Consider the following 25,210-nt stretch of genomic DNA (forward strand, 5'->3'; position numbering starts at 1 on the left):
CTGTCCCATGTCCACTGGCGTGTGTCCTTCCGGTGCCCGAGGATGCCTGCCCTGTGGCCCCTCTTCTACACTGCGCTGTGTTTCAAACACAGTTTCGCAGTGTCCTTTGCTCGTAAGCGTGGTGGCTGACTTTCTTGGTCCACTTGGCCAACCATGGTGGTCAGTGTTTCGTCAGATGCTAGCCCGGTGTTATGTGAAGGTGCTCAGTGGGTGCCGCTAACATCTGCAGTAAGGTGTCCAAGAGTAAAGAATATGGGCCTCATGAATGTGGTGGGCCTCATCCAATCAGGTGAGGGCCTTAAGAGCCCGAACTCTGAAGGTGCCTCGAGACTGGGATTGGAACTTGCAGCCTGCCCGCTGAGCTTCAGACTTGCCCGTCCCACAGCGACGCGCAAGCCACATCCTTGAAGTAAACACCCACCCCCGGGTCTGCGTACCCATCTCCTGCAGGCTCCGGGATAGTCTGCAGCCCTGAGGGACAGAAGGAAGACGGACTCTCCACCCCGCTGCCCCACACTCCCATGGAGTGGAGCAGCGATCTTAGTGACATCTGTCAGCACAGAGCTTCGGGTTCACTCTGTCCCTTTGTTTCAGCTATGGTCACCTCCAGCTCCCCGATGACATCCATATACCTGTACCGGCTTGAGGACAGTCCCCAGTCCCCAGAGCTCATCATCTGGTTTCTCTTCATCATCAAGCCGGTGGTCCTCATGCCACGGTCACACTACGCTGGGTGAGGCCACGGCTCATCCAGCACCGCTAAACACAGAAACTGACACAGATGCGGCTTTGTTTTCAACCTTGGGCCTGAAGCTCCCTCTGCTCTGTGACCAGCACATTCATATGAAGCTTTTCAGATCCGGCCAGAGCAAGAGAAAGAGCCAAACCTCCCCACGAGCCTCCCCTCATTTCACACCTGCGTGAGAGAGAACCACCAACTCTGAGCTCAGCGCTTTTTTCAGTTAAAACACACCAAAGGCATATTTAAAAGTTAGAAATATTTCTAAACTTAAAAAGCACAGGCAGCAGGGACCCCCTGTGAGCCTGAGCGGGAGGCCGGGGTGCGAGCGCGGCGCGCGTTCTAGAGAAGATGAACGTGTCTCTGGGAAACGATTCCTTGAGGCCGCCGGGAGCGTGGCTCCGGGGAGGGCGTGAGATGTGGGCTCTGGTTGCTAGCGTGCCAGCGGCTCTCAGATGGAGGAAACTCCCCAACCCTTTCATGAATCATCGTTCTCATTTTCACTAGAACCCGGGCGCGATCACACTTCTGAGATTGAAGACCGATGAGTTGCATAACAAACCCGTTAGTAGAATTCATAACCCGGAACGCTCCTGCGATTATGTTATCTCACCCACAACACACGAGAAGCTATTAGAGCTTTTGTTTGATTCCAAAACATGGCATTTCTTTGACTTCAAAAACCAGCATAAGAAAATTTAAGAGCGAGCTGTCTAGAAAAACACACCGCTTACTTCTGTTATACAAAAGCAAACACTCTGCAGATAAGGGGAGGAAACTGTGAAAATGGCCTAGTGCCATTCCCTGTAAGCTGTGCTGACTTAGTAATCTCATTATCTGAGAATTAAATTCCCCACCTGACATTTAAGTGGTGGGGAGGGACGGTGAAAACGAAGAGGAGGGGCGCCTGGGTGGCTCAGTCAGTGAAGCCTCTGCCTTTGGCTCAGGTCATGATCTCAAGGTCCTGAGATCAAGTTCCATGTTGGGCTCCCTGCTCAGAAGTGAGTCTGCTTCTCCCTCTCCCTCTGCCCCTGCCCCTGCCCCTTGCTTGTGCGCGCTCTCTCTCTCTCTGTCTTTCTGACAAATAAAATCCTGGGGGAAGAAAAAAAAAAAAAAAAGAGGGTCATGAGCAGAGAGGGAGACTGAGTCTGCCATCCTCGGTGGGGGGGCACGGAGCCCGTACAATCAGGACCCCCGATCTCGTTCAGACTTCAGCTTTGCATCTCCTGGTGGGAAGGGGCTTCCCAGGCACTGAAGTTGTGCCCACCCCGCTCCACATCCCCTGGAGAGCTGCTGGCTGCCTTCGTAACCATAGAGACCGTCAACAGCCTGGAGAAGCCTGGGGTGCTGGAGCTGCCTGGTGAGTGGCTGGCCCGAGTGTTTCCTTCAGTTGGCAGATACTCACCGATTCTTTAGCACCCAAGGGGGGTGCCCAGAGGAGAGCAGGAATCCACATCAAACCTACCAAGCCACTTCTCTGTGAAATGTGGCATTCAATACAGGTGTCCCACGTCTGTGCTCGGTTTATTATTATTACTAACCACGGCTTAAAAACCAGAGGGTCAGGAGTGTGCGAGACCCACGAGGGGCCGTGACCAGGGGCAGCTATGGGACACAGGGGAGAAGCTCTCAGACCAATAATCAACCCACTGCAGACGTCTTTGCCCTCTTTGTGGAAAATGGCAGGGCTCTCTCTGCCCACAAGGCCCTCGGGGCTCTGCCCGCCAAGGTTGGGAGGGGGAGGAGAGCGTGGGAGGAGAGCCGGGGAGGAAGGTGGAGCCTGTGGGGTGGGAAGCGCCCTTTGGGGGAGGGGGACCGCCAGGCCTGGGTGATGTGCCACTTGGACGGGCTACGCCCTGTAATAGTAACAATAAAAGTCAGGTTGGCTCAGACACGGTTAATGTCTTGCTCACATTGGAGCGCGAAGGGGTGCACCAGCCAGTGGGACTTCTGCCGCTCCCAGGTCACCAGGATGATGCCCACACTGGTACCCAGTATCTCTGGCTAGAACACAGTCAGCTGGCTGAAGGCGGTGGGGTGCGTGGTGTCAGCCACAGGGATACGTCACCTGTAGCCCACAGAGAGCTTCGATGGGAAGGGACCAACAGCTGATGACAGACTATCAAGGTCATGCACATTTCCATAGTTGAGACCCCAGAGACCCCGGTCCTGGACCCGCTGGTGGCCACTGTGTGACCCTCTCCACGTGACTGAGGGACGGCTCCTTTGAGAGGCTCTTCCCAAAACTGAGGCTAGGCTCCTGAGTCCGCCTTCCCCCGTGGCACTGGCAACCTTTGACAAGGGCTCTCCAGAGGGGTCCCGCGTACATCTCCCCATCACACTGCACAGACCGGAAGCCCTAGGATCCTCCATGCATGGTGACTCACCCAAACGCCACGCTGTTCCTCTGTTGTCCAAACAACTGGGGGCAACAAACCACATATCCCCAGAATTAAGAAAGCTAACAAAATGAAGGTTTAGCTTAAGAATTTTAGAATTAATTTCTGGTGAGTAAGAGATTATATCTCTTCCTTTAAAAAAAAAAAAAGACGATTTTTATTACTTTAGAATACCCTAAAAAGTGTCCTAAAATATATACTTTAAAGTATATATAGATACTATATTTTCTAAATCCTTTATAAAACATATACACGTTTATAAACACATATGCATACACCAGGACCAAAACAAACAAGCAAACACCGGAAAACGAAAACATAGGTAGTCACATAACAAAATAAATAAATAATTAATTAATTAATTAAAAAGAGCCAATCTACTATTACATGAGTATTAAAGGCAATTTTAAAAGTGAACTGCGGCAATCCAGCAATCAGATTTAAACTTAGTAATTATCTCAAGGGTTTCCTACCCATTGTAGAGGATCTAGTAAAAGAGTCTATTCATTTTGTATTTTTTTTTTCTGTAAAATAGATTTAGTCACTGCAAATAAACGTCCTCCTATTAAAAATACCAGATCCGAAGGCGCTTCACTTATTTCTGTGCGTCTCCACTCACGGGGCGCTATTAGGTTACCTAGAGTCTCTTTTTTTATGCCTCTTTCCCCTTAGGGCTGACATTTTAACATCGAGTCTCCGTTGCCTATTTTGTTACTTTTCCTTTTGTTTATTCCGCCAACCAGGAAGTACACCCCCTTGTTGTGTTAAAGCGTTACAGGCTCTCACGTACCTCAGCGCTACTTTGTTACTTTGGCGGGGCGGGGCGAGCGCGGGGGCGGGGGCTCTCGTGCGCCTGCGCCGTACAGAGTCGGACGCTTCCCCGGAGGCCTCCGTCCGCGTCGCCCGTCAGTGTCCGCCCGGAGGCCTCCGTCCGCGTCGCCCGTCAGTGTCCGCCCGGAAGCCTCCGTCCGCGTCGCCCGTCAGTGTCCGCCCGGAGGCCTCCGTCCGCGTCGCCCGTCAGTGTCCGCCCTGCTCCCAGCAGCGTCCCGCCGGCTCACGAAACAAAACACTGCGCGGTAGACGCTAGCGCGCGTGCGCACACGGGTGACACACGGTGGCGTCGCAGGGACGCGCCGCGGAAGCCCGCCGCGCCAGGACGTCGCCGACTGCGGCCGTCACTCTTCTCCGCTTTGTCTTTGTGTTTGAGTGTGAACTTTATCTTTTCGAGGACTTGGAAAAATTACTTTAAAGGCCTTTTTTTGCTTTAAGTTTTCGGAGAATGATAGTCTGAGTTTGGGGAAGGTGGTCGGCGACGAGAAGAGGGAAGGCGCCACGGACATGCCGTCCGCCAAGGGCCAGTTCCGCGCCTGTTTCGCGCTGAATCGCGCTGAATCGCCCGGGTCTCGACCGCATTAGCGAGGGGTAGATAGGGACGCTGCTCGGGACGCTGCTCGGGACGCTGCTGACCCCGCGGTAGGATTCGCAGGGCTGAGTTTACGAGGCCAACCGGACACTTGGGGACTGTTTCCCACAAGACGAACGAACACTGCAGCTCATTTTCCGGAATCACGTGGGACTCCTCAGGGCTTGCAAAGGGGCGATAACGGAGCGGGTGGGGTTACGGACCCTGGGGAGGGCGTGTGCTTCGTGAGTGCTGTGAAGTGTGTAACCCTGGCGATTCACAGACTGTACCCCTGGGGCTAATAATACATTATATGTTTATTTAAAAATTTTTAAAAATTTAAAAAAAACAAATGGGCAATAACAGGGATTTAAAATTTTAGATCCTAAAATAAAGGACAACTAGAGGACTGGAAAAAGAGGAATAACATAATGGGAACTTTTTTTAAGTTACTAATGTCCCAAGATATCTATTTGTCTCTATATTTTTATATAACATGGAAGTAATTTTATTTATTTATTTAAACATTTTATTTTATTTTTTTCAGTAATCCAAGATTCAGTGTTTATGCGCCACACCCAGTGCTCCATGCCATACGTGCCCTCCATAATGCCCACCACCTGGCTCGCCCTTCCCCCCACCATCCTCCCCTACAAAACCCTCAGTTAGTTTCTCAGAGTCCACAGTCTCTCATGGTTCGCCTCCCCCTCCCGATTTCCCCCAACTCACTTCTCCTCTCCATCTCCCCATGTCTTCTGTGTTATTCCTTATGCTCCACAGTAAGTGAAACCATATGATAATTGACTCTCTCTGCTTGACTTATTTCACTCAGCATAATCTCTTCCAGTCCCGTCCATGTTGCTACAAAAGTTGGGGATTCATCGTTTCTGATGGAGGCATCATACTCCATAGTGTATATGGACCACATCTTCCTTATCCATTCGTCCGTTGAAGGGCATCTTGGCTCTTTCCACAGTTTGGCGACCGTGGCCATTGCTGCTATGGACATTGGGGTACAGATGGCCCTTCTTTTCACTACGTCTATTTCTTTGGGGTAAATACCCAGTAGTGCAATTGCCGGGTCATAGGGTAGCTCAATTTTTAATTTCTTGAGGAATCTCCACACTGTTCTCCAAAGTGGCTGCACCAACTTGCATTCCCACCAACAGTGTAAGAGGGTTCCCCTTTCTCCACATCCCCTCCAACACATGTTGTTTCCTGTCTTGCTAATTTTGGCCATTCTAACTGGTGTAAGGTGGTATCTCAGTGTGGTTTTGATTTGAATCTCCCTGATGGCTAGTGATGATGGACATTTTTTCATGTGTCTGTTGGCCATTTGTATGTCTTCATTGGAGAAGTGTCTGTTCATGTCTCCTGCCCATTTTTTGATGGGCAGATTTTCTGTGATTATCTGGTTTTTTAGTGTAAACTTTAAAGGCTCGCTGCACCTGCTTGAAACCCGGCAAAGGGTCCTGAGCCTGCGCGGGCCTGCAGATGCCACATGTGGCCACCAGGGGGCGGCAGCGCCCCGCCGAGGAGCCGGCCGCAGCCCTGCCATCTCCCTGGGGCCCTAGTCCTGGAAGGTTCCCCTGCCTACACGCCAGGCTCGGGAAAAGGATCCCAAAGTGTCACGTTGAACTCAACCCAGTTAATCTCTCAAGAGGAGGCAGAGGAATGAAAAGTCCTTATTCGAACAGTAACCCTCTTTCCAAATCCAGTGCTCTGAGCCCGTGGACTGAGAGCGCGGATGCCCGGGGGCTCCTCCGTGGGACATGGGAGAGAATCTGCTGTCGTCCTCCACCACGGGCCTCAGCGGAGACCCCACCTCTCCCTGCGCTCTGACTCCCGCCGTGGCTGCGGGAAGCCCGGCCTCTGTCCCTTCCTCCCTCAAGTGAGCTGTCCAGCTGCCCTTGCTCTCCGGCTGGTCCTCTTCTGGCGTCCCTGCCCCTGTCTCGCATAGTAACAGAATTACTGTGTGTTCACTGTTTTTCCAGGGAGGTGGGCACGCAGACATCCAGTCGAGGATTTTCTCCAGCTTTCTTCTACCTGCTAGCAGCCCCATAGCTAAGCAAAGGCCAATAGTTTGAGAAGAAGTGATTTCCACAACTTTCAGATTGTCCCGTGAAACACCAGGCCACCTGCCACCTGCTTTCCCCTTTTCCTTTTTCTGTTGGCTGGGATGGAAATGTGATGGGGGGAGCTAGAGCAGCTCCTTTACACCAAGAGGACAGCCTGGAATTGAGGACGATAGCATCCTCCCAACCCTCTTGGATTGTCTACCTGGAGCCAGAAGAGAGTCTGCACGACTGTGGAGTTTATGCTAATTGTGTATTAGCGTAGTTTGGGAAGGCACCGTAACAAGATATCCCAGAATCCCTGGCTGCAGAGGCCACTCTGACCTCAGAAGCAGGAGCACCCTGCTCGCACACGGGGGCGGAGGGGGGCTGTAGAATAGGGTCCCACGGGCACCACAACCAGCGCCTTCTGCTGCCACAGCTGCCGCCACGCCACGCCACGCCCCCCCACACCTCCGGAGGAGGCGGGTTTGGGGAAACTTCCACGGCACTGCGCGGACCCTGAGGCTGGGACCCAGCAGACCGGCTTCTAAAATCAGGGCACTGAGCCCTCCCCAGAGAAAGTGCTGCCCCAGGGTGTGGGAGGGTGCTGGGGCTCAGTCACCAGCAGGTTCCATAGTGGGCGTGGTCTGTCTTTTCTCACTTTCGTTCCATGGGGATGTGCATCCGAAAATCTGAGAAACTGGGGTGGAAATGGATATTTGGAACACACCTTATATGTTTATATAGGAAAGGAAGGGAACTACCTGGGGAAAAAAGATAAAACTCTCAAGTATTTGAAATTAACTTTAATATGAAAAGTTGCTCTCCCTGCAGAAAACATGGTTATGGGCTGGATTGTGTCCCCCGAACTCACATGCTGGCGTCCTGGCCTTCCGTTCCTCAGCCTGAGACTGTATTTGGAGAGGGACCTTCACCGAGCTGATGACAGTAAAATGAGGTCAGGTGGGTGGGTGACGGGCGTCCTTATAAGATAAGCAGGTCAGGACACACACACACAGAGGAGCAGAGAGGGAAAACCCAGTGAGCACACAGGGAGACCGAGGCTGTCTGCATGCCCAGAGAGAGGCCACACCTGCCCACACCTGCCCACACCTGTCCACACCTGCCCACACCTGTCCATATCTGCTCACACCTGCCCACACCTGCCCACACCTGCCCACACCTGTCCATATCTGCTCACACCTGCCCACACCTGCCCACACCTGCCCACACCTGCCCACACCTGGACCGCAGATTTCCAGGCTCCAGGACGCAAGACAGTGAGCGTCTATGGTGCCAGCCCTGGGTCTGGGATACCTCATCAGGGTGCCTTCCCAAACTAGGACACTAATATACGATTAGCATCTACTCTGTAGTCATTTAGACCAGATTGTCTGTGCCTACACCCCAAGAATTCCTGGACTTCGCACATGATGTCAGAAATCTTAAAGGGATTTGAAAATATTATACTTTTCTGGCCTCATTTTAAAACTAGCCTATCTGTTCAGAAGCAGCTAAGAACGCAGTGTGCAAGGGGACAGTTAAACGCCTGCCATCTGGGTGTATCATTTGCAGGTGACACAATGCCCAAATTTTCACCTTTTTCGAGAAGTACGAAGTATAGGAAAATCTCAGTTATCTAAAAATAATTGATCAACTACTTTGTACGAGGAACCAAGAGAAAACGTCTTCTGGTCAGCACAAGCCGCTGTGATCATATTTGGACACACACGTGAGTGTGTGACAAAGATAGGCCCGTGTATACAGTTAATTTATTAACAACAGACTAACAAGTCCTGAGTCACCGCCCCTGGGAAGATAGGTCTGACCAAAGAACATAGTGGAATGGGGTTTGCAAAGGGCAGAGCACAGGTCACCAGCAGGCACACGCAAGGTCCAGTCAGAGCCGGACGCTGGGAGGAGATCTGGGGAAACCAATGAAAAAAAGATACCAGAACCGTTAAAGAACCATCTGGAGCCCCTTAATAACGGACCAAAACCCACACGGTTCTGTGTCTCCTGAGGGCATTGACACGTCATCACACCAAACAGCAAGAAACAATGATGATATTGGACAAAATAAAGTCTGTATCCTACTTTAGAAACACTTTTATTCAGTACAGCTGAAATTAAATGGACTGTTGCATAAAGAAGCTTCACTTATCTGAAAATTCAAATTATACAGAAGAGCTGATTTCTAGCTGTGTCACAGCAAGCGAGCTATTTCCTGCTTAGAGACACAAACTTCTCTCCCTACATCCTCTGAGCGCATCCGGGACCCGCAAGGGGCATGCAAGTAGGCCACCAGGCTCTGAGCACTGGAGCCCACGCTTACAGCCTGGGAGGACGGCCGACCTCGGAACGCCTCAGCTCCCGGGTCAGATCCCTGATTCTGGAAAACCGCTCCTACTTCATGCACCAAAGACCTTCATTTTGCAAAGCCAAAACGATGTTTGAGACATACAGACTCAGAACCCTAAGATGGCATTTTGAATTTCATACAGAGATGCAGGTCAAGCTCATGAGAACGACAGAAAGTTTCAGATTTCTCAGTCAGCTTCTTTGTAACTCACGTCTTTGTAACTCACGTACCTTCTAACACATGCTTGCATTTTTGTAATGTGGGTTTTTTTTTTCTACTTGTGTTCATATGTTTACAAAGCACTCTCAAAGCTTGAGTTCTAGGAACTTTCTAGAAGTTGAAGACAGTTGTTAAAATCGGATTCCATGATCAACCTCAGACTTTGGGTAAAAACCAAAGCCAGCAGCAGAGAGGGAAGGAGCCCAGCTCCCTGTGGCCCCTGATGCCCTTGGCTCCAGGGGCTGCTTCCGCTTCCGTGGACGTGGGACCAAAGCCCTTTCTGTATTGTCTCGGGGAAGCTTCCTTGTGCTTTTTAAAAGAAGGTAATTTAAACACCTTACATTCTAAACTGCACTGTGACCCCCAATTTCACTGTGATTTGTCTGACAATAGTCACGAAGCCCTCTGTGTTCTGAGTGTTTGCCATTCGGTTGCGGCTCGTGGAGCTCTGCCTACCCGACTTTCGGAGAATCGGCGACTGCAAGGAACACTTCCCCGGGGAAATAAAGCAAGCCAGCCCTTTCCCAACGGCCTGTTACCACCTCGTCTTCCTTATCCTCGGTGACAATGGACACCCGTGCTCATCTAGCCACCGTCCATCTCCCCACGCCACTTGGCCGGCTTGGGTGGAATGTTTCACCTTCTGCCTAAGATGAGGGGTGCAAGGGCTCTTACGTGATATTTTTCTATCTTGGGTTTCCCAACCCTGTGCATTTTGCTGTGATCAGGAGAGGTCGTGCTCACAAGATGCTTCACGAATATTCCTGAAAATGTCTGATTCGTAGTCCCGGGGGTCCATTTTGGGGAAGGCCAACCGCAGGGGACCCCCGGGGGCCCCAAGTGCATGTCCGCAGTCCCCCAGACCGCGGGCCTGCTCCAGGCCGCTCACATGGTGAAGGACGAGGCGTTCTCGTTGTCCACGGTCTCGCTGTTCTGCCTGGAGACGAAGCTTTCCGAGTGCAGCCTGGAGCAGGAGAAGCCCGGAGACTTCCGCCGCCTCCGCACGCACCACAGGTCCTTCACGATCTTCAGAAAGTAGCTCCTAAACTTCTGTCCGATGAAGGCATAGAGCACGGGGTTGAGACAGCAGTGCAGGAAGGCCAGGACCTCGGTGATGTTGGTGGCGTAGCCCAGCAGCTTCTGGCCATGGCAGGAGCGGTTCATCCTGCCCAGCTGCGCGGCCGTCACCAGGAGCACCATGTTGTGGGGGATCTGACAAGCCAGGAACACCAGCACCACCGCGATGATCACGCGGATGGCCTTGTGCCGCTTGGAGTTCTGGGCCTGCACCAGGGTCCTGACGATGAGCGCGTAGCAGAAGGTCATGAACAGCAGCGGGATGGAGAAGCCGAAGAGGAGCTGCAGGCCCAGCACCAGCAGCTTCCACTTGATGGGGTCGGAGCCCTCGTGGTAGCGGGGCTCGCACACGGTGCTGTCCTGCACGTGGTACTTCTGGTTGAACACGAAGGTCCAGACAGAGATGAGCACCGACGCTGCCCACACCAGCAAGCAGATGGCCCGGCGGTGCGCCAGCGTGCGGGACCGCAGCCGGAAGGACTTGGTGGCCTGCACAATGGCGACGTAGCGGTCCATGCTGACACAGGCCAGGAGCAGCATCCCGCAGTTGAAGTTGACGGCGTAGATGCCTTTCATCAGCTTGCACGTGGCGTTGCTGAACACCCACTCGCCAGTGGCGTGGCTCACCGCCCAGAACGGGAGGGTGAGGACGAACAGGATGTCCGCGATGGCCATATTCAAGAGGTACACGTCCGTCATGGACTTGGCTTTCTTGTAAAAAGCAAAGGTGACCACCACCAAGACATTGCCCAGGAGGCCAAAGACACAGATCAGGGAGTAGGCCACGGGCACGAAGAGCCCGGAGAAGCTCCGCACATCCTGCAGGGAGCACACGAAGCTGTCGCCGTCAGCTGAGTAATCCGAACTGTTACCCGACCCAAAGTAGTCCTCGCTGAAGTTGAAGCCGGCGCTGAAATTCATCACCTCCTGGAAGGTGAACGAAGGTAGAGTTAGCTGTCGTGTGACCTGTGGAGAGCCACGACGGACCGACATGACACTCCCGGCCAAAATAAAACAGACACTCACCCCACTCATTGCGGTGCTTGTTCTCGGCAGGAGGGGCGGGCGTGGACGGAAGGGGATGGACGGTCAGGCCCTCTGGCTCACCAGCGGAGATAATGGGGGGACGTGAGTCTAAGGAGGAAAGAAAGCAAGACACTCTGTGAGTGAGACAGGCATCCCCAGGAAGCCCAACAGTTACGGGCTAGCATTCTGTTTCCCTTGGACACAAAGAGTACATGACATGCTATTTTGCAGGAAAATAGTCCTTTAGAACGAGGGTGGGCAGCCTCTTTCTGCAAAGGACCAGACAGTAAAATATTTTAGACTCTGCAGATCCTGTAGTTTCTGCCCCAACAACTAGAATCTGCCCTGGTGGCTTCAGAGTGACACGGACAACTTCACACGTGAACGGGCTTGGCCTGACTTGGCTGTCACGGCTACAGCTTGTCAAACCCTGATCAATGGCATAAGGAAGGGAGATGCCAGCAAAAGCACAGATTCCGATCCGCACAGAAATCTTGGTGCAAAATGCAATTCAATGACGCTTAGCAGGATTCCGGTGAACAAAATCTGCGGGACTGTGGATTGCGTCTAGAATACGTACGATTCACAGCCCTTGCCTGTAAATAGTGTAGAGTGGGATTCCGTGGCTTCCACCCAGCTGGGCATGTGAGAATCCCTTGTAGAGTTTTTTCAAGTCTGAATGTGAGAGTCATTCTCAAGATACACGGAATAGGACCCCCTGGCTTGAAGGGCAGCAGCAACGTACATATATATCTCTTACGTGACACAAGCATTGCCCTCGTGCCCTCGAGCTAACCAGCACCAGTCTGCGGGGAAGACCCATCATCATTGTCGGAAACCAGGCCGCGGGCAGAAAGGTTAGAGATGGTCAGTGGGCAGGCCCCCTCGGTCCTTGGAGAATGCGCGTGGGGCCGGCAAAGGGATGGCAGAGAAGGTGAGCAGGTGGAAAGGAAACGTGAGTGCTGAGTGTTTGCCCCTCCACGGTGGGGCCGATCCCACTGGTTCGAGGTGACATTCACCAACTGAGCCGCGCACAGCACTGATGTGCGGGGAATGCCCAGAGGGACGACGCACAAGAAGTCCCCGAGATGAGTCAGGACCGAGAGGCGGCCCCGGAAGGAAGGACTCGGACAACGAGGAGGAGGAGGAGCGCGGAATGACAAGCCTCGGTGCACAGGTGGAGACTGGATCATGCTGCACCACTCGGTCCTCACCTGTGTGGTCAGTGTCACCACCTGACATCTGGGGGAGGAAGTCAGTATGACCCAGACCTCAGCCTGAGGACTCTCCGAACACACTTCTCGTATCACTTGATTCTCGCTGTGTTGTTGACGCGACCACAGGTCAGGGGCCCTAACCCAGTTTCCTCCCTGACGTCTGGAGCCATCACTTGGGAAGCAAGTACTTGCTGCCTCTCAGCCGTTGCCCTGGATGTGACACTAGGGGCGGGGCCGGGGGGTGGTCATCTGTGCACATCTGCAGTGACCTACAGCTGTGCCTTCTCACTGAGGGTTTCAGGGCATGCAGAAAAACCACAGCATAAAGGCTTGGCGTGGCAAAGCCTGTAGCAGACGAACACGTCCATCTGAGTATCGATGGGACATGTCAATCAAACGGGACTGTGAGATTTATTCTGCTAGCCATGATGGAGTCATGGAAAACAAATGTCCCCTATTGCATGAAACAAACAGAAACACCTGGAAAATACATGAGATAACAGTTTTCAGGCTGTTGGGCAACTGATGTCCCAAGACTGTGGTCTCTGACCAGAAGAGAACAGGAGAAGTGAGTGTGACCTGAGCTCTGGGAAGCTCCCAGCTCCCATGAAAGCAGTTTCCAAGTGCAGAGCATGGGGACAAGTTGAACAGGGAATGGGGACCTCGCTGAGGACACAGGGATCAGAGTTCTGGGAGGTCAGGGCAATATGAGGTGCGGGAGAGGAGGGAGCCACACACAGAGAAAGGGGAGCTGCAGAGAGGTGTCCCTGAGAGGAAGCAGTGCAAGAAGAGTGTGAGAAATGAGAGACCAAGAAATCCTCAGAGCCCTCGTGGGCTAGAAAGAATTCTTTCCAACAGAAGGCGTAACAGCACATTCTAAGTCCCAGGGGATTGGAGAGCAGCCTCAGAACAGCACTACTGGGGCACCTGGGTGGCTCAGTGGGTTAAGCCACTGCCTTCGGCTCAGGTCATGATCTCAGGGTCCTGGGATCGAGTCCCACATCGGGCTCTCTGCTCAGCAGGGAGTCTGCTTCCCTTTCTCTCTCTCTGCCTGCCTCTCTGCCTACTTGTGATCTCTCTCTGTCAAATAAATAAATTTTAAAAATCTTAAAAAAAGTTAAAAAAAGGAACAGCACTACTGGAGGAGTGACACTCCTAAAATCACCTACAGTGACTGTTACTCTGAACCTGCCACAGCAAAGCTTGAAAGAAAGTCTCAGATGACCCATCTGATTCCAGTAACATCACTACATCCCAGAGCAAAGCCCCAAATCATTTAAAGACATGCCATGAAATGCAGCCTTCAGTCATGTAAAATTCATGTCAGGCATCCAAACAAAAATTTCTAGATCACTGGAGTCTGAATGTGCATGCGTCCCCGAAATTCATATGCTGAAGCCTAATTCCCAAGGTGGGGGCATTTCGAGGTGGTGGCCCCCCCCCGCTGCCACTCATGAATGGGATTTGTGTTCTTTTAAGAAGAGACAGCTTGCTTCCTCTGTCTGCTCCCCTCCTCCTGAAGACTGAACTGGGGGGTCCTCACCAGATACTGGGTCTGAGTCACCTGGATCTTGGACTTCCCAGCTTCCAGAACCATGAGAAATAAAGGCATCCTGTTCAAGCTACCCTATCTGTGGAAATCTGCTACAGCCTCTCACACTGACCATGACACAGACATTTGAAGAAACAGGGAAATATGACCCATAATTGACACGAAGAAACAAGAATGACTGAGATAACAGAAAAAGTTGGTAATGACTATCCATTGATCTAGATGCCCTGGAGGGTAGAGGTAAGCACCCTACAATGAAAAAAGTGACAAAAAATATTTAAAAAAAAACAAATAAATGTTCTATAGATGAAAGACAGAACACGTAACATGGAAAAAAAAGCACTGATGAGGATTAACAGATGCAAATCAATTGTCTCCAATGCCCTAGCAATACTTGGAACGTTTGGCAATTGGGACGGAAAAAAATTATAATCGCATCAAAACCATGAAGAAAATACTGACGAGGACATCTTAAATTGTTACAAGATCTCCATGCTGAAGGCTATAAAACATTGCTGAGAGAAATTAAGATCTAGGTTACAGGAGAAGTGCATCAGGTTCAGGATTAAATAATCCAATAGTGAGATGTTGGTTCTCTCCAAACTGATCCACAGACACCACGTGATCCAAATCAAAATGGTGTCAGGGTTTCTGGAAAAAACTGACTGGCAGATCCTGCAATGTATATATAAATCCAAGGGACTGAGAAGGGCCAAAACCATCTTGAAAAAGAATACAGAATTCTAAGATTCCTACTACCTGGTTTCAAGACACACTATGAAGCCACAGGAATCATGGCAACATGGTGCTGGAAACAGGATAGATGCGGAAATCAACAGACAGAACAGAGTCCAGAAATAGACCCACACGTCCATGGCCAACGGAATCTTAACAAAGGTGCCAAGGTAATTCCAGAGGGAAAAACAGTCTTTTCAATAAATGGTGCAGGGCCAATAAGGTGTTCATGCATAAGAAGTCGATCTTTTCTTTTCCTCATGCTACAAACAACAACAAAAAACTCTAAATAAATTATAGTTCTAAATGTGAGCGCCAATCATAAAACATCCAAGGAAAACAGAAGAGAAAATCTTTGTGCCCTTGGAAATGATAGATGTCTCATCTAAGCTGCAAAACGCATGAGTTATAAAAAAAAATGAAATAGAAAATTGATAAATGGAAATTGATCAGAATTTAAGGGGCGCCTGGGTAGCTCAGTCAGTTAAGTGTCTGCCTTTGGCTCAGGTCATGATCCTAGGGTCCTGGGATTGAGCCCCATGTCAGGCTCCCTCCTTGGCAGGAATCCTGTTTCTCCCTCTTCCTCTGCCTCTCCCCCTGCTTGTGTGCATGCAAACACACTCTCCGTCAAATAAATAAATAAAATCTTTTCAAAAATTTTTGTAATTGATCAGAATTTAAAATTTCTGTTTTTTGAAAGACAGTTGAGAAAAGTAAAAATAGATCATGGAATGGGAAAAAAATTTTGTGAACTTGTAATCTGATCATGGATCATATCCAGAATATACAAAGAACTCTTACAACTAAACGTCAAGAGGGGACAGGCAACAAATGCGAAGTGAGTTCACCAATGGAAATACATGGGTGGCGATTCCGTATGAGAAAACTTGTTCAATGTGATTAGTCATTAGGGAAAGGCAAATTAAAAGTGCAATGAGATACCTTTTCTCACCCACTCGATGGCTGAAAGTCAGGGGCAGACAAGACAGGAGGCAAGGATGGAGACATGGGAGATGGCCAAGCAGTCAGATGGCCACACTGAGAAGACCACAGGGTGATGTCCTATAACGCTAAACATGCACTTACCATATAAGCCAACAGCTGGCTCTTACGTTTTTAGCCAAGAGAAATGAAAATGAAAGACTAATACTTGAACGTTCACAGCAGGTTTCTCTATGACAGCCCTGGATTAGAAAAACAGAGGCTTCCATCAGCAGGTGGACAGATAAGCAAATTGTACCATCTCCGTATCACAGATCACTGGCCCCCAAGCAAGAAGCAGAGTCCTGATGTACGCGTCAGTCGGGGGGCAGCGATCACAGAGGCATTTGGCTGGGTGAGGAATCCAGACATACAAGACCAGGCACGGTGTTATACCATTTACGTGAAATCCTAGAAAAGGCAAAGCAAGAGTGGTGAAGGTCAGGTCCATGAGTGTCACGCCTCAGAGATGAGAAGAGACCGGCTGAAGGGGGCACAGGGACCTTTCTGTGGTGACAGAAGTGTCCCCTGTCAGGATCGTGATCTTGCTGGGCATTTGTCAAGACCCACTGAATCAGATACTTCAGGCTGGTGATATTCATTGTACATAAATTAAAACCCAAGAGAGCAAATCCAGTAACTGCACAAGGGGGAACATGGCAGCGGGCCACAGAGCTGCTGGAGGGAGTGCTCCGTGGGAGCCGTGGCCGGGTGCGTGATCACAGAGGGGACAGACGGCATGCCAAGCCGAGGGGGGCCATAAGGGCGTCCCATGAGGTGGGCGGGGGTGGGGGGGGACATGACGACGTTCGGACCATGCGGAGGCTGGTGGCCATGAGGGCTGGCAACAGAGCAGCTGTGAAAGGGGGCATCCTCGTGCGCTCCAGACTCGGTGCCCAGCGGGAACCCCAGCGGGAACCCCGCTTCAGAAAAATGGCTCTTTCAACCACACTCTGACCTATAATGAGTTCTGATTTCATGTTTAATTCCGCTCAACAAACGTTTATGGGCTGTCTGCAGAGGATGACACGGGGCACAAAGATGAGTCACATGTGAGCCGCAGCCCCGAGCCTCTGGCAAACCGACCGTTGTAAAACCGTGCAGGCCAGTGGCCACCCCGGGAGGCCCAGGGTCCGAGCGGCCGGCTCGTGGCCGGTGTCCGCCCCGGTGCAGGGGGAGCGAGGTGCTCAGGCCGGGCTGGGGGGCACGGGGACTTGTTTGCCTGCTCCGTGTGAACAGTCTACAAGTCTGGACAGCGGCGAATTCGATGCTGTTGTGGTTAAGAATCAGCGTTCTTGAGAGAAAACACCGTCGTCAAGTTTAGGGGGATGCCAGTCACTCGTGTGACTGGAAATGATTCAGCGTGCCCCCAACCACCACCGTCACCGCAGATTCATGCAAAATGTGCTGAGGAAACCGTGCTGGTGACGTACTGGCATCCGGGCCACCACAAGCCCTAAGGAAGCCCATACGTGTTTTGTGCAAGTAAATCACCTTGGGTCCTGGGCAGCAAATGTCACCTTTTTAGAGAAACACGTTCTGAACTTCTTTGTTACAAACACTGAGATGGTAAAGTCATGAAGACATTTTTGAACTTCTCCACTGAACAGAGGGGGATATACTGTCCTATCTACCGGGGTTGGTGGCCGCCGCCGGGGACACGTCCGTTCTCGCTGAGCCAACAAACCCACAGTCGAGAAGCTTCCGGACATGGAAGGCCTTGCCCCACCTTGTGTTTGAAGCTTGTCTCCCCCTCGTTCTCGCCCTCTCTAGCATGTCCTCGCTGTCACCAGCGCTCCTGCCAGCTCTTACTTCGAAGGCAGCAGATCACACAGAAGTGCTCCAGGGCTCAACCTATTTTAAAACGTAACTTGTCCATCATTGAAATTCGGGTATTTCCTAAGTCACCGTCTCTCCCACAGCCGGGAATACGAACACTCGTCCAGAACCAGTCGCTGTGAAGAGAATCTGTGGGACAAACCGTTCGGAATTGTCCCCGGCAGGAAGTCAAGTCTTCTGGGAGGAAACCGTGACGCCGCACTTAGAAACGCTGCTCTGTCCCGCCTGGCTCTGCGGTGACGAGCCTTCCCGCCCGGAGCCCCGCCGCCACCTCAGGGACCCAGGGCCACCGCCTGCCTGAGCCTTGGCCCCTCACAGGCTCTCGCCCCCTCGGGCCCCTGGGGTCTCCCGTGCAGCGCACCATGGCGTGGCACCGAGGGTGATGCGGGCAGTGGGAGGCCCAGGTCCAAGACTGAAGCCCGCGGAGTCCAGGAGATCGGAAGGCGGAGGAGCTCCCAGAACTCGCCGCGGGGGGAGAGGGTCCGTGCCCTGGGCCGGTGCCGCAGGAGGCTGGCAGGGGTGAGGAAGGGCGTGGGGGGCCGGGGCGGGAGCGCTGAGTGCTCAGCGGAAGCCTGCAGGGCAGGGAGGCCGGGGGCACACTGCGAGTCCACGGTTACACCCGCCATCTGCCAGTCCTCGTGCCGTGCCGTGTGATGTAGGGAACGACAGCCAGTCGGGTGACCGCCCAGCAGAAGACCCTCCCTGGCACCAGGCTGGCGCTACCCGCCGTTTTCATGACTGTGAGCGACAGAAGCAGAGGAGGCAACTCAGCAGGTCTGAAGAGGACGCGACGCCCGAGACGAGAATTATTAAACTGGACGACAGAATCCGTGTGGAAGAACTCGGACAGAATCAAGCAACCGGTCACATGTCAAAGGGTGAAATTCCGTGGGGAGAGTCAGAGGTTCTGCGCTTGGGTTTCAATGGTCAGTTACGCAGGTAGAAAATGAAAGTTTGGCAGCTGGAGCCACGGGAAGAGTCTCACTGGCTCGTCACTCCACCGAGAGACGGCGGGGTCTTCGCGGCATGAGCTACACGCCACTACGGAAGGTCCCGTCATCCACGTCATACTGCCCCTCGATCGCGTGCTGCTCGCACACTCACCGACAGACACGTGCTGCTCGCACACTCACAGACGTGCTGCTTGCAAACTCACCGACAGACACAGGCTGCTCGCACACGCTCACCAATAGACACTCTGCCCCGAGAGACAGGGTCAGTGCGTGCAGTTAGCAGAAGCAGGGCCCCAGAGATCCCCACGCCTCGCCCCCAGAACCTGGGGAAACACGCCTTCCCATGCCAAACGGGACTGCGCATTTGAACCCTGCGATGGGGAGACAACCCTGGACTGCTCAAGTGGGTCCTGTGTCGCTTCGAGTCCTTAACAGCGGGGATCTTTCCCAGCCGCGATGGGAGAGGGAAGAGAAGGGATGGAAGGATGGAAGGGCTCGTCCATCGCTGTTTTGAAGACCAAGCAGGGGGTAGGTTCTGGGAGCTGGGACCGCCCCCCACGGCCCCCGACACCCGACATGAGGAACGCGGCTCAGTCCCACAAGCACAAGGAGCTGAATTCCAGCCGCAATTCTACCGAGCGCGGAGACAGGTCCTGCTTTAGAGACTCTGGAGGGAACGCCGCCCTGCCAACAGCTCCCCCAGCCTGGTCAGACCCGGCCCGGACGCGTGTCCCACAGAGCTGTAAGGTACTTGTTCTGCGTGGTTGGAGTGACTTTGTGATGACAGCAGTAGAAAACTAAAACTCTGCTCCCTAAACGCATCCTGCTAAGATTAATTTGTTTGCTTTTTAGGTCAAATCAGTGAAACTCTGAGGTTTAGGGTAAGGTAGGTGAGAGTTCCACCCACCCTGCTCCGGTCAGACTTACGCGGTGATTTTGATTGCGTGATGGGCAATGTGAGCGACGGGAATCAGGTGAGGCCCAGCGGCCAGGCGGGAAGAAGCGACCGCCCACTGCGCATGTCAGCGCCGGTCACATGGCCTGAAGACAACGACGGCTCAGGCAGAATGAAGTCATCAAGTAACCTGCAGGGTTGTCACATGAAAGAGGGTCTCGCCTTGCACTCCCACGAGCGGAGGTTACACAGACAGACCGTGGCCTAACATCAGAAGAACAGCTGGGCCGTTGAGTGAGGCCGGCCCGGGCTCCCTCGGGAGATGTATCTCTGTCAAGCACGGTGAGTCTTCCCTGAAAATGAGGTGGCGAGGGCTGCACCGGACCCACTAAGTCAGCATTTCTGGCAGTAGAACTCTGGAAAGGAAGGCTTACAGCAGGCTGCTCCTCCGCCTTCTAGCTGGGGCTCCAGGGACCGTGAACCCGGACCAGCCCTCCTTGGAAATACACTAATGGCATTGCCAAAGACAGAAACCTGGGGGTCCCCATTGAAACATCTAGATGAGCTTTTGAGCAGACTATACCTGGTACCCACATTTCTGACTACACATGAATGGGATTTGACAGACTAGGAGCTCTGTCCACGGAGGACGGGAAGCAGACACCCAGGGAAGTCTTCTCTTTGCAGGATGGGTGGGTATCAACTGGGGACCTTTGTGACATGTTTTCACACACACTTTCCACAACACCTCATGTTAACTGCTTACTGAAGCCCGTTTTTGGTGAGCCGTGGCGAACGGTTTGGGCTCCTCTGGGAATGTGCCTGGTGCTCCCCTGTGTCTTCTGCATCGTTAGAAAAATGGGACGTTGGCAAGAGCCATGGGTCCTGTGGATGTCTGCTTTGACCACTCAGCTCTTGGGGTCCACACAGTCCACATTACTCTCACCCATATTCATCTGTGGTCAAGGGACCAGAGAGCGCTGGACTAGACCAGTCTCTGAACGTGGTTCCCAGGAAGGCTCTGGGCGGAAAGAAGGGGGAAGTGGGAGGAAGATGGCTCTGTGGTTGCTAAGTTTGGGAAATGCCGCTAACTGCCCCCCCTTGGACACAGACACAGCAGCTTCCTAGCGGTTTCCTCGCTCCTTCAGCACCCGCTTGCAAGAGCAGTAACAACCGCCCAGACCCCCCCCCCCCAGATTAGAGCCTGGAACTGACTCCTGAGTCGCTCCCTTCTCATGGGTGTGCTCAGAAATGAACTTTCATTAAAAGATACACCTTTGTGGGGCTCCCTTTCCTGTTTTAGAGGCTCATGATGACAAATTAAATCTCATGAGACCTTTGCAAAGTGTTATGTTACTTTAAGAAAAATTCAGTGTTACTTAATGAGAGTCACATTTTTAAAAAATAGTGTTGAAAATGGTAACGTATATTTTATTGCAGTAAGAGAGTGACTTCCTGTAGGATTTTTGTTAGATACCACATGCAAAAGAGTCCCAGAGACTAACGGGTAATTGACTGAGTCGTTCACAAATGAAATGAATGGGGTGCTGGAGGGGCTCAGTCCCTTGGGCGTGCAACTCTTGGTTTTAGCTCAGGTCATGATCTCAGGGTCATGGGGTCCAGGCCCTTGTCGGGGCTCCGCACTCAGCCCGGAGCCTGCCTGAGAGTCTCTCTCTATCTCTCTCAAATAAGTCTTTAAAAAACCAGAAATCTGATACTATGTGTCCTAAAACCCAGATCAGCCCTGGAAGCCAAGGAAAGGGTGGCAGCCCACGCGCCACCGTGGAGAAGGCAGGCAGCGGTCCACGTACCCCCAATGCAAGCGCACCCCCCCCAACCTGCGCAGAGGAATCCCACCGCACCTCTGTTCTTTGAACTGAGGGCCTTGGGAGTTCCTTAGTCACCTGACCAGGGGCAGGTGGGACACATTTCAGGTTCTTAGCAGCAAGCATCATCGCTGGGACCAGCTAACTGACACACGCTCAGGCCAGTCATGCTCTGTGGGGACCAGGAGTGGGTGGCGGCAGGCAGAGGGCCCGCAAACAGGAAGTAGGAGCCCCTAGAGAAGAGACAAGGTCTGGAAAAGCAGAAGGGGCGCCAGCACACCGACTTCCACTCCCGGTCCTCCGGCCAAGGTTAGAGTCTGCCCAGGAAAACTAAATCTGGGGAAAACATTAATAAGACATCAAAATATTATCAGCAAGGAAAACTGCTAAAATTTTCACTGAACAAGTTGAACAGTTAAAAATTGAATGGAAGCAGATTTTAAATCTGTGTTTACTTGCACAAATAGCGATGGCCCACAGGATACAGAACAAGAACTGAACAGAAGCGTGCGTGTGTGCGCGCACACCTGTGTGCACAAGTGTATGAGTGTAAATAGGTTGTGTGTGCATGTGTATGTGTGCTGTGCGCGTGTGTATGTTTGCGTGTGCACGTGTTGTGTGTGCAAGTGTGTATATGCATGTGCATGTGTGAGAGCACCGTGGGGGTGTGCTACAACGGGGGGCATAGTCGCGATTGCACACTGGACACCAGGGATCACTGCTCTACATCTCTTATCTCTTTTAACAAAACCCTTGAAGTAGACACTGTACCCATTTTTCAGATGGAAGACAGGAGGGCTGTTCGCTCTAAGCATTCTAACCCACTTTGTCTTCACGGGGTCTTCCTGAAGGACTGTAAACACTCAGGGGAGCTCAGATAATATGTATATTTTAAAACCTTTTAATTGATATCAGAATCTCCTGTCCTGCAACTGGAGCTACTCAATAAATGTACGTTTTCTCAGCTCACCTGAATCGTGGGCACATAGATAAGCGACAGCCAAGCTGGAAGTCTAGGCTGGCTCCTTCTGCTTTCAAACAAAACCAGTTAAGACAGAAGCCAGGAGGTTTTTTCTAGTGATTTGTCTATAGGTTTGTAATTTTTTTTTCTTTTGGTTTTTCTGCTTCTTCGGAAGCTCATTTTATATTTTCTTTTTTGTTTGCAGAAATCGTACTTTCCTCATTGTAAGAAAAGCTCCAACGCAGACCTTGCATTTATCTCTTCCCAGTGCTGATCTCCACAATCTCTGTTTCTGTTTCTGCTACAGGGCAGTCTTTGGGAGGGATCTGGAGCAGACCTTCTCCAAGACCATCACGCACTCTTCTGTGGTCATGAGACACTCACTTCCTAATCATTATGGCATTTGCAGCCATTATCAGAGTTTTTCTGAGATTCTCCTGAATCTCATAAGATTCGGGATATGATATGATATGAGATTCTCCTGAATCTCATAAAAATAAAAATTTCCACCCCATCAACTTCTCTTAAACACCTTACAAGCCTCTTCCGACTCAATCCCCAGCTGTCCAGAATGCACACCCACTACCTTCTATCGCACAGATCACATTGGGCATTGGTTTCAAAACATCTCTTAGCTTAGTTTTTCGCTCTCCAAACTTTTTATGTTAAGTAAATGACTGCATCTCCCTCAAGACCACTGCCCTGCGGGTATTGAACTGTCTGAAGAAGCAATGCCCAGACCGTGCCCCACGCTCTAGAGCAAGGCAATTGGGATAAATCACTCACTGTGCACTTGGAGGCAAAAAGGAGATTTTTAAAAACACAGTCCTGTTCCTAAAGCCAGAAAGACAACGTCTGCAAAACCAAGGCTGTTTATCAAGTGCAACACACTCACCAGGCCACTGTCCTGGGATTCTTGATGCTGCCCAGGCGAGGTTGTCTAAGGAAGGAAGATGCTTTTGAAAGAAGCAAGGGCTTGGCCGCGCTCACCTTAGAAATGCCGTGGCCCGACGGGCACTGTCCCGTTACACCCGCCCGGCGATGCTTCACGTCCCCGCTGTGATTCTCTCGACAAGACGCGATTTCTAATAGCCATTAAGAAAAAAAGAGTGGGAGACCAGAACCGGCCAAAAGCAAATTTGCTGAACTACCACTTCCTACTTAAAAGTAACGCCTATTGGCCCACATGAAGAAGGTTAACCCTGTGTGCGCTGCGGGGCACCAGCTGATCATGTGACTCCCTGGAAGGCGAGTCCCACCCGAAGGGGAGCCCAGGAGGCGGGACTCCTGGGTGGCTGCGCTCCTTGTGGTGACTTCGAGCTGCGTTTCCAGTCATGGCCACAGTTTGTGCTCAAACCTTCTCCCTGCCACCCCCAGCCCCGGGGCCTGACCGTCTCCCATGATGACACTTTGGACACTTTGCAGGCGCCTGGGAAGGCGCAGATGAGTCTGGGAACGGGTACATGTGGCTGTGGTTAGGGCAGCTCCTGCAGCCCCTGCGCCTGGATTTCCCCCAAAATCTGTGCGCCCACAGATCAGTTCCTGACCCTGCGGGGCTGCCCCAGTTCCTTCCTCCGTCAGATAACAGCCGAGTGCCTCTTGCCTCGGCGTGTCCTGGGAACATGGGGTCGGCCCCTGTGGAGCTGGGAGGACGGCGCTCATCCCATGTGAGCTGTTGCTGTGTGACTGGGGCACAAAGACAAGTCCCAAGAAGCGGGGCACGTGACCTTTCTGAGATGGCAGGTGACAGAGCCGAGTACACTGTCGTTAGAGGTAGCAACTCAGGATTTGCTTGGGGAACTCATTTTTAGGAGTGAGTGATTTAAAAAAACAGCAAAAAAAAAAAAAGCGAACAAGGAGAAAGAGCTCTGGAAATCAGAAAGGTGTTGCTCAGCACAGAGCGCTGCTGTGACTCGAGTCTCAGGAAACACCAAAGGTTTTGTAGCAAAGGGCCCCAGAGAGCAATGCGAGCCAGAACCGGACCAGCTGGGGCTGCCAGGCCTGCGGAGCAAGCGTCTCTGCCTCCTCCCCCAGCTCACCAGGACTCCCCCTGCTCCGCTCGGGACTCACCCTGCGTGTCCTGCACAGACGCTAGTCAGCCTTCACGCCTGCCTGTCGTGCCCTGAACCTCGCCTGTCCCAGCGCCCGGGTGAGCATGAAATGTGGAGCCTGGTCCCTTGTCAGCTTCTCTCGGAAACTGGCTGACCACGACAGCTGCTTTTCCTGGCAGAACCAACTGTCCCTTTTGTCCAGTTGTCCCCTGTGCCCCCCCAAAACAGTCTGCTTGTCCTCTTTCTTCCCCTTTCTCCGTAGAAGAAAAGCCTTTTCCTCTTTGATTCTGAGCCATTCACAGGTCTTATGGCCACGGGGACCCCCACTGCCTTCTGAATAAAAGTCCCTCCACACCAAGAGGTGCTGCTCTTGGACAGAGCTTAAGATGTCCATCGACGCAGCGAGCCTGTCCCCTCTTCTGTGAGAGAGGAACACCTCCGTGTGACTTCCCTCACTGTCCCTGCCCTGCAGAGGGCTGATGGTCAGGGGAGGGAGCTCCTCCTTGCCCTTCTTCCCTCCCTTACCTCGTCCCCCCTTCACCACCTCCCCCAACCTCCGAGGTTCTGCTTCTTGCTGTGGGTGGAAGCTGCTGGAGGGGCTGCCTTTTAGGGGCCCCAAAGGCCTTACAGAGGAAGACACAGGCCCCCTGGGGAATTGGGGACACATGCATCCTGTGCTCTCTACTGAGTCCCACAAACATCCCGTGTGATGGTCTCCTTGGGCCGGTGGGGAAGTGAGCCCTCTCCGGGCAATTATAGCCCTCGACTCGGTCTGCCTAAAAAAAAAGAAAAGAAAAAAGACAGAAAAACAGATCTGATTTTGCTAAGAAACACCCCCCCAAAAAACAGAAACCGGGGAAGGGGCAGGTTGAGGAAAGGGCCATGTGCGGCCTCTCGGAGAGGCCGGGAGGCGGGGCCC

At 52.2% G+C, this 25,210-nt stretch overlaps 1 protein-coding gene across 6 annotated transcripts; it reads right to left on the reverse strand.

The window, feature by feature from the left end:
* Positions 1–8,682: 8,682 nt before the first annotated feature.
* LOC111158673 (C-C motif chemokine receptor 6) lies at positions 8,683–24,618 on the reverse strand. 6 transcript variants are annotated; one of them, XM_022520868.1, is made up of 4 exons: positions 23,231–23,430; positions 19,486–19,643; positions 11,282–11,389; positions 8,683–11,182 (listed from the first exon to the last, which is right to left on the reverse strand). In XM_022520868.1, the coding sequence occupies exons 3-4, from the start codon at positions 11,288–11,290 to the stop codon at positions 10,064–10,066; spliced, it is 1,128 nt and encodes a 375-aa protein (XP_022376576.1). In that variant the 5' UTR covers positions 11,291–11,389; positions 19,486–19,643; positions 23,231–23,430; the 3' UTR covers positions 8,683–10,063. The 6 variants fall into 6 exon arrangements, with proteins under 6 accessions (XP_022376576.1, XP_022376581.1, XP_022376577.1 ...); XM_022520873.1 differs by lacking the exons at positions 19,486–19,643; positions 23,231–23,430 and adding an exon at positions 24,311–24,618; XM_022520869.1 differs by lacking the exon at positions 19,486–19,643.
* Positions 24,619–25,210: the final 592 nt, after the last annotated feature.

This window comes from Enhydra lutris, unplaced genomic scaffold (genome assembly GCF_002288905.1).
Source record: "Enhydra lutris kenyoni isolate GAN:26980312 unplaced genomic scaffold, ASM228890v2 scaffoldscaffold62, whole genome shotgun sequence".
In the NCBI taxonomy this organism is placed as follows: domain Eukaryota; kingdom Metazoa; phylum Chordata; class Mammalia; order Carnivora; family Mustelidae; genus Enhydra; species Enhydra lutris.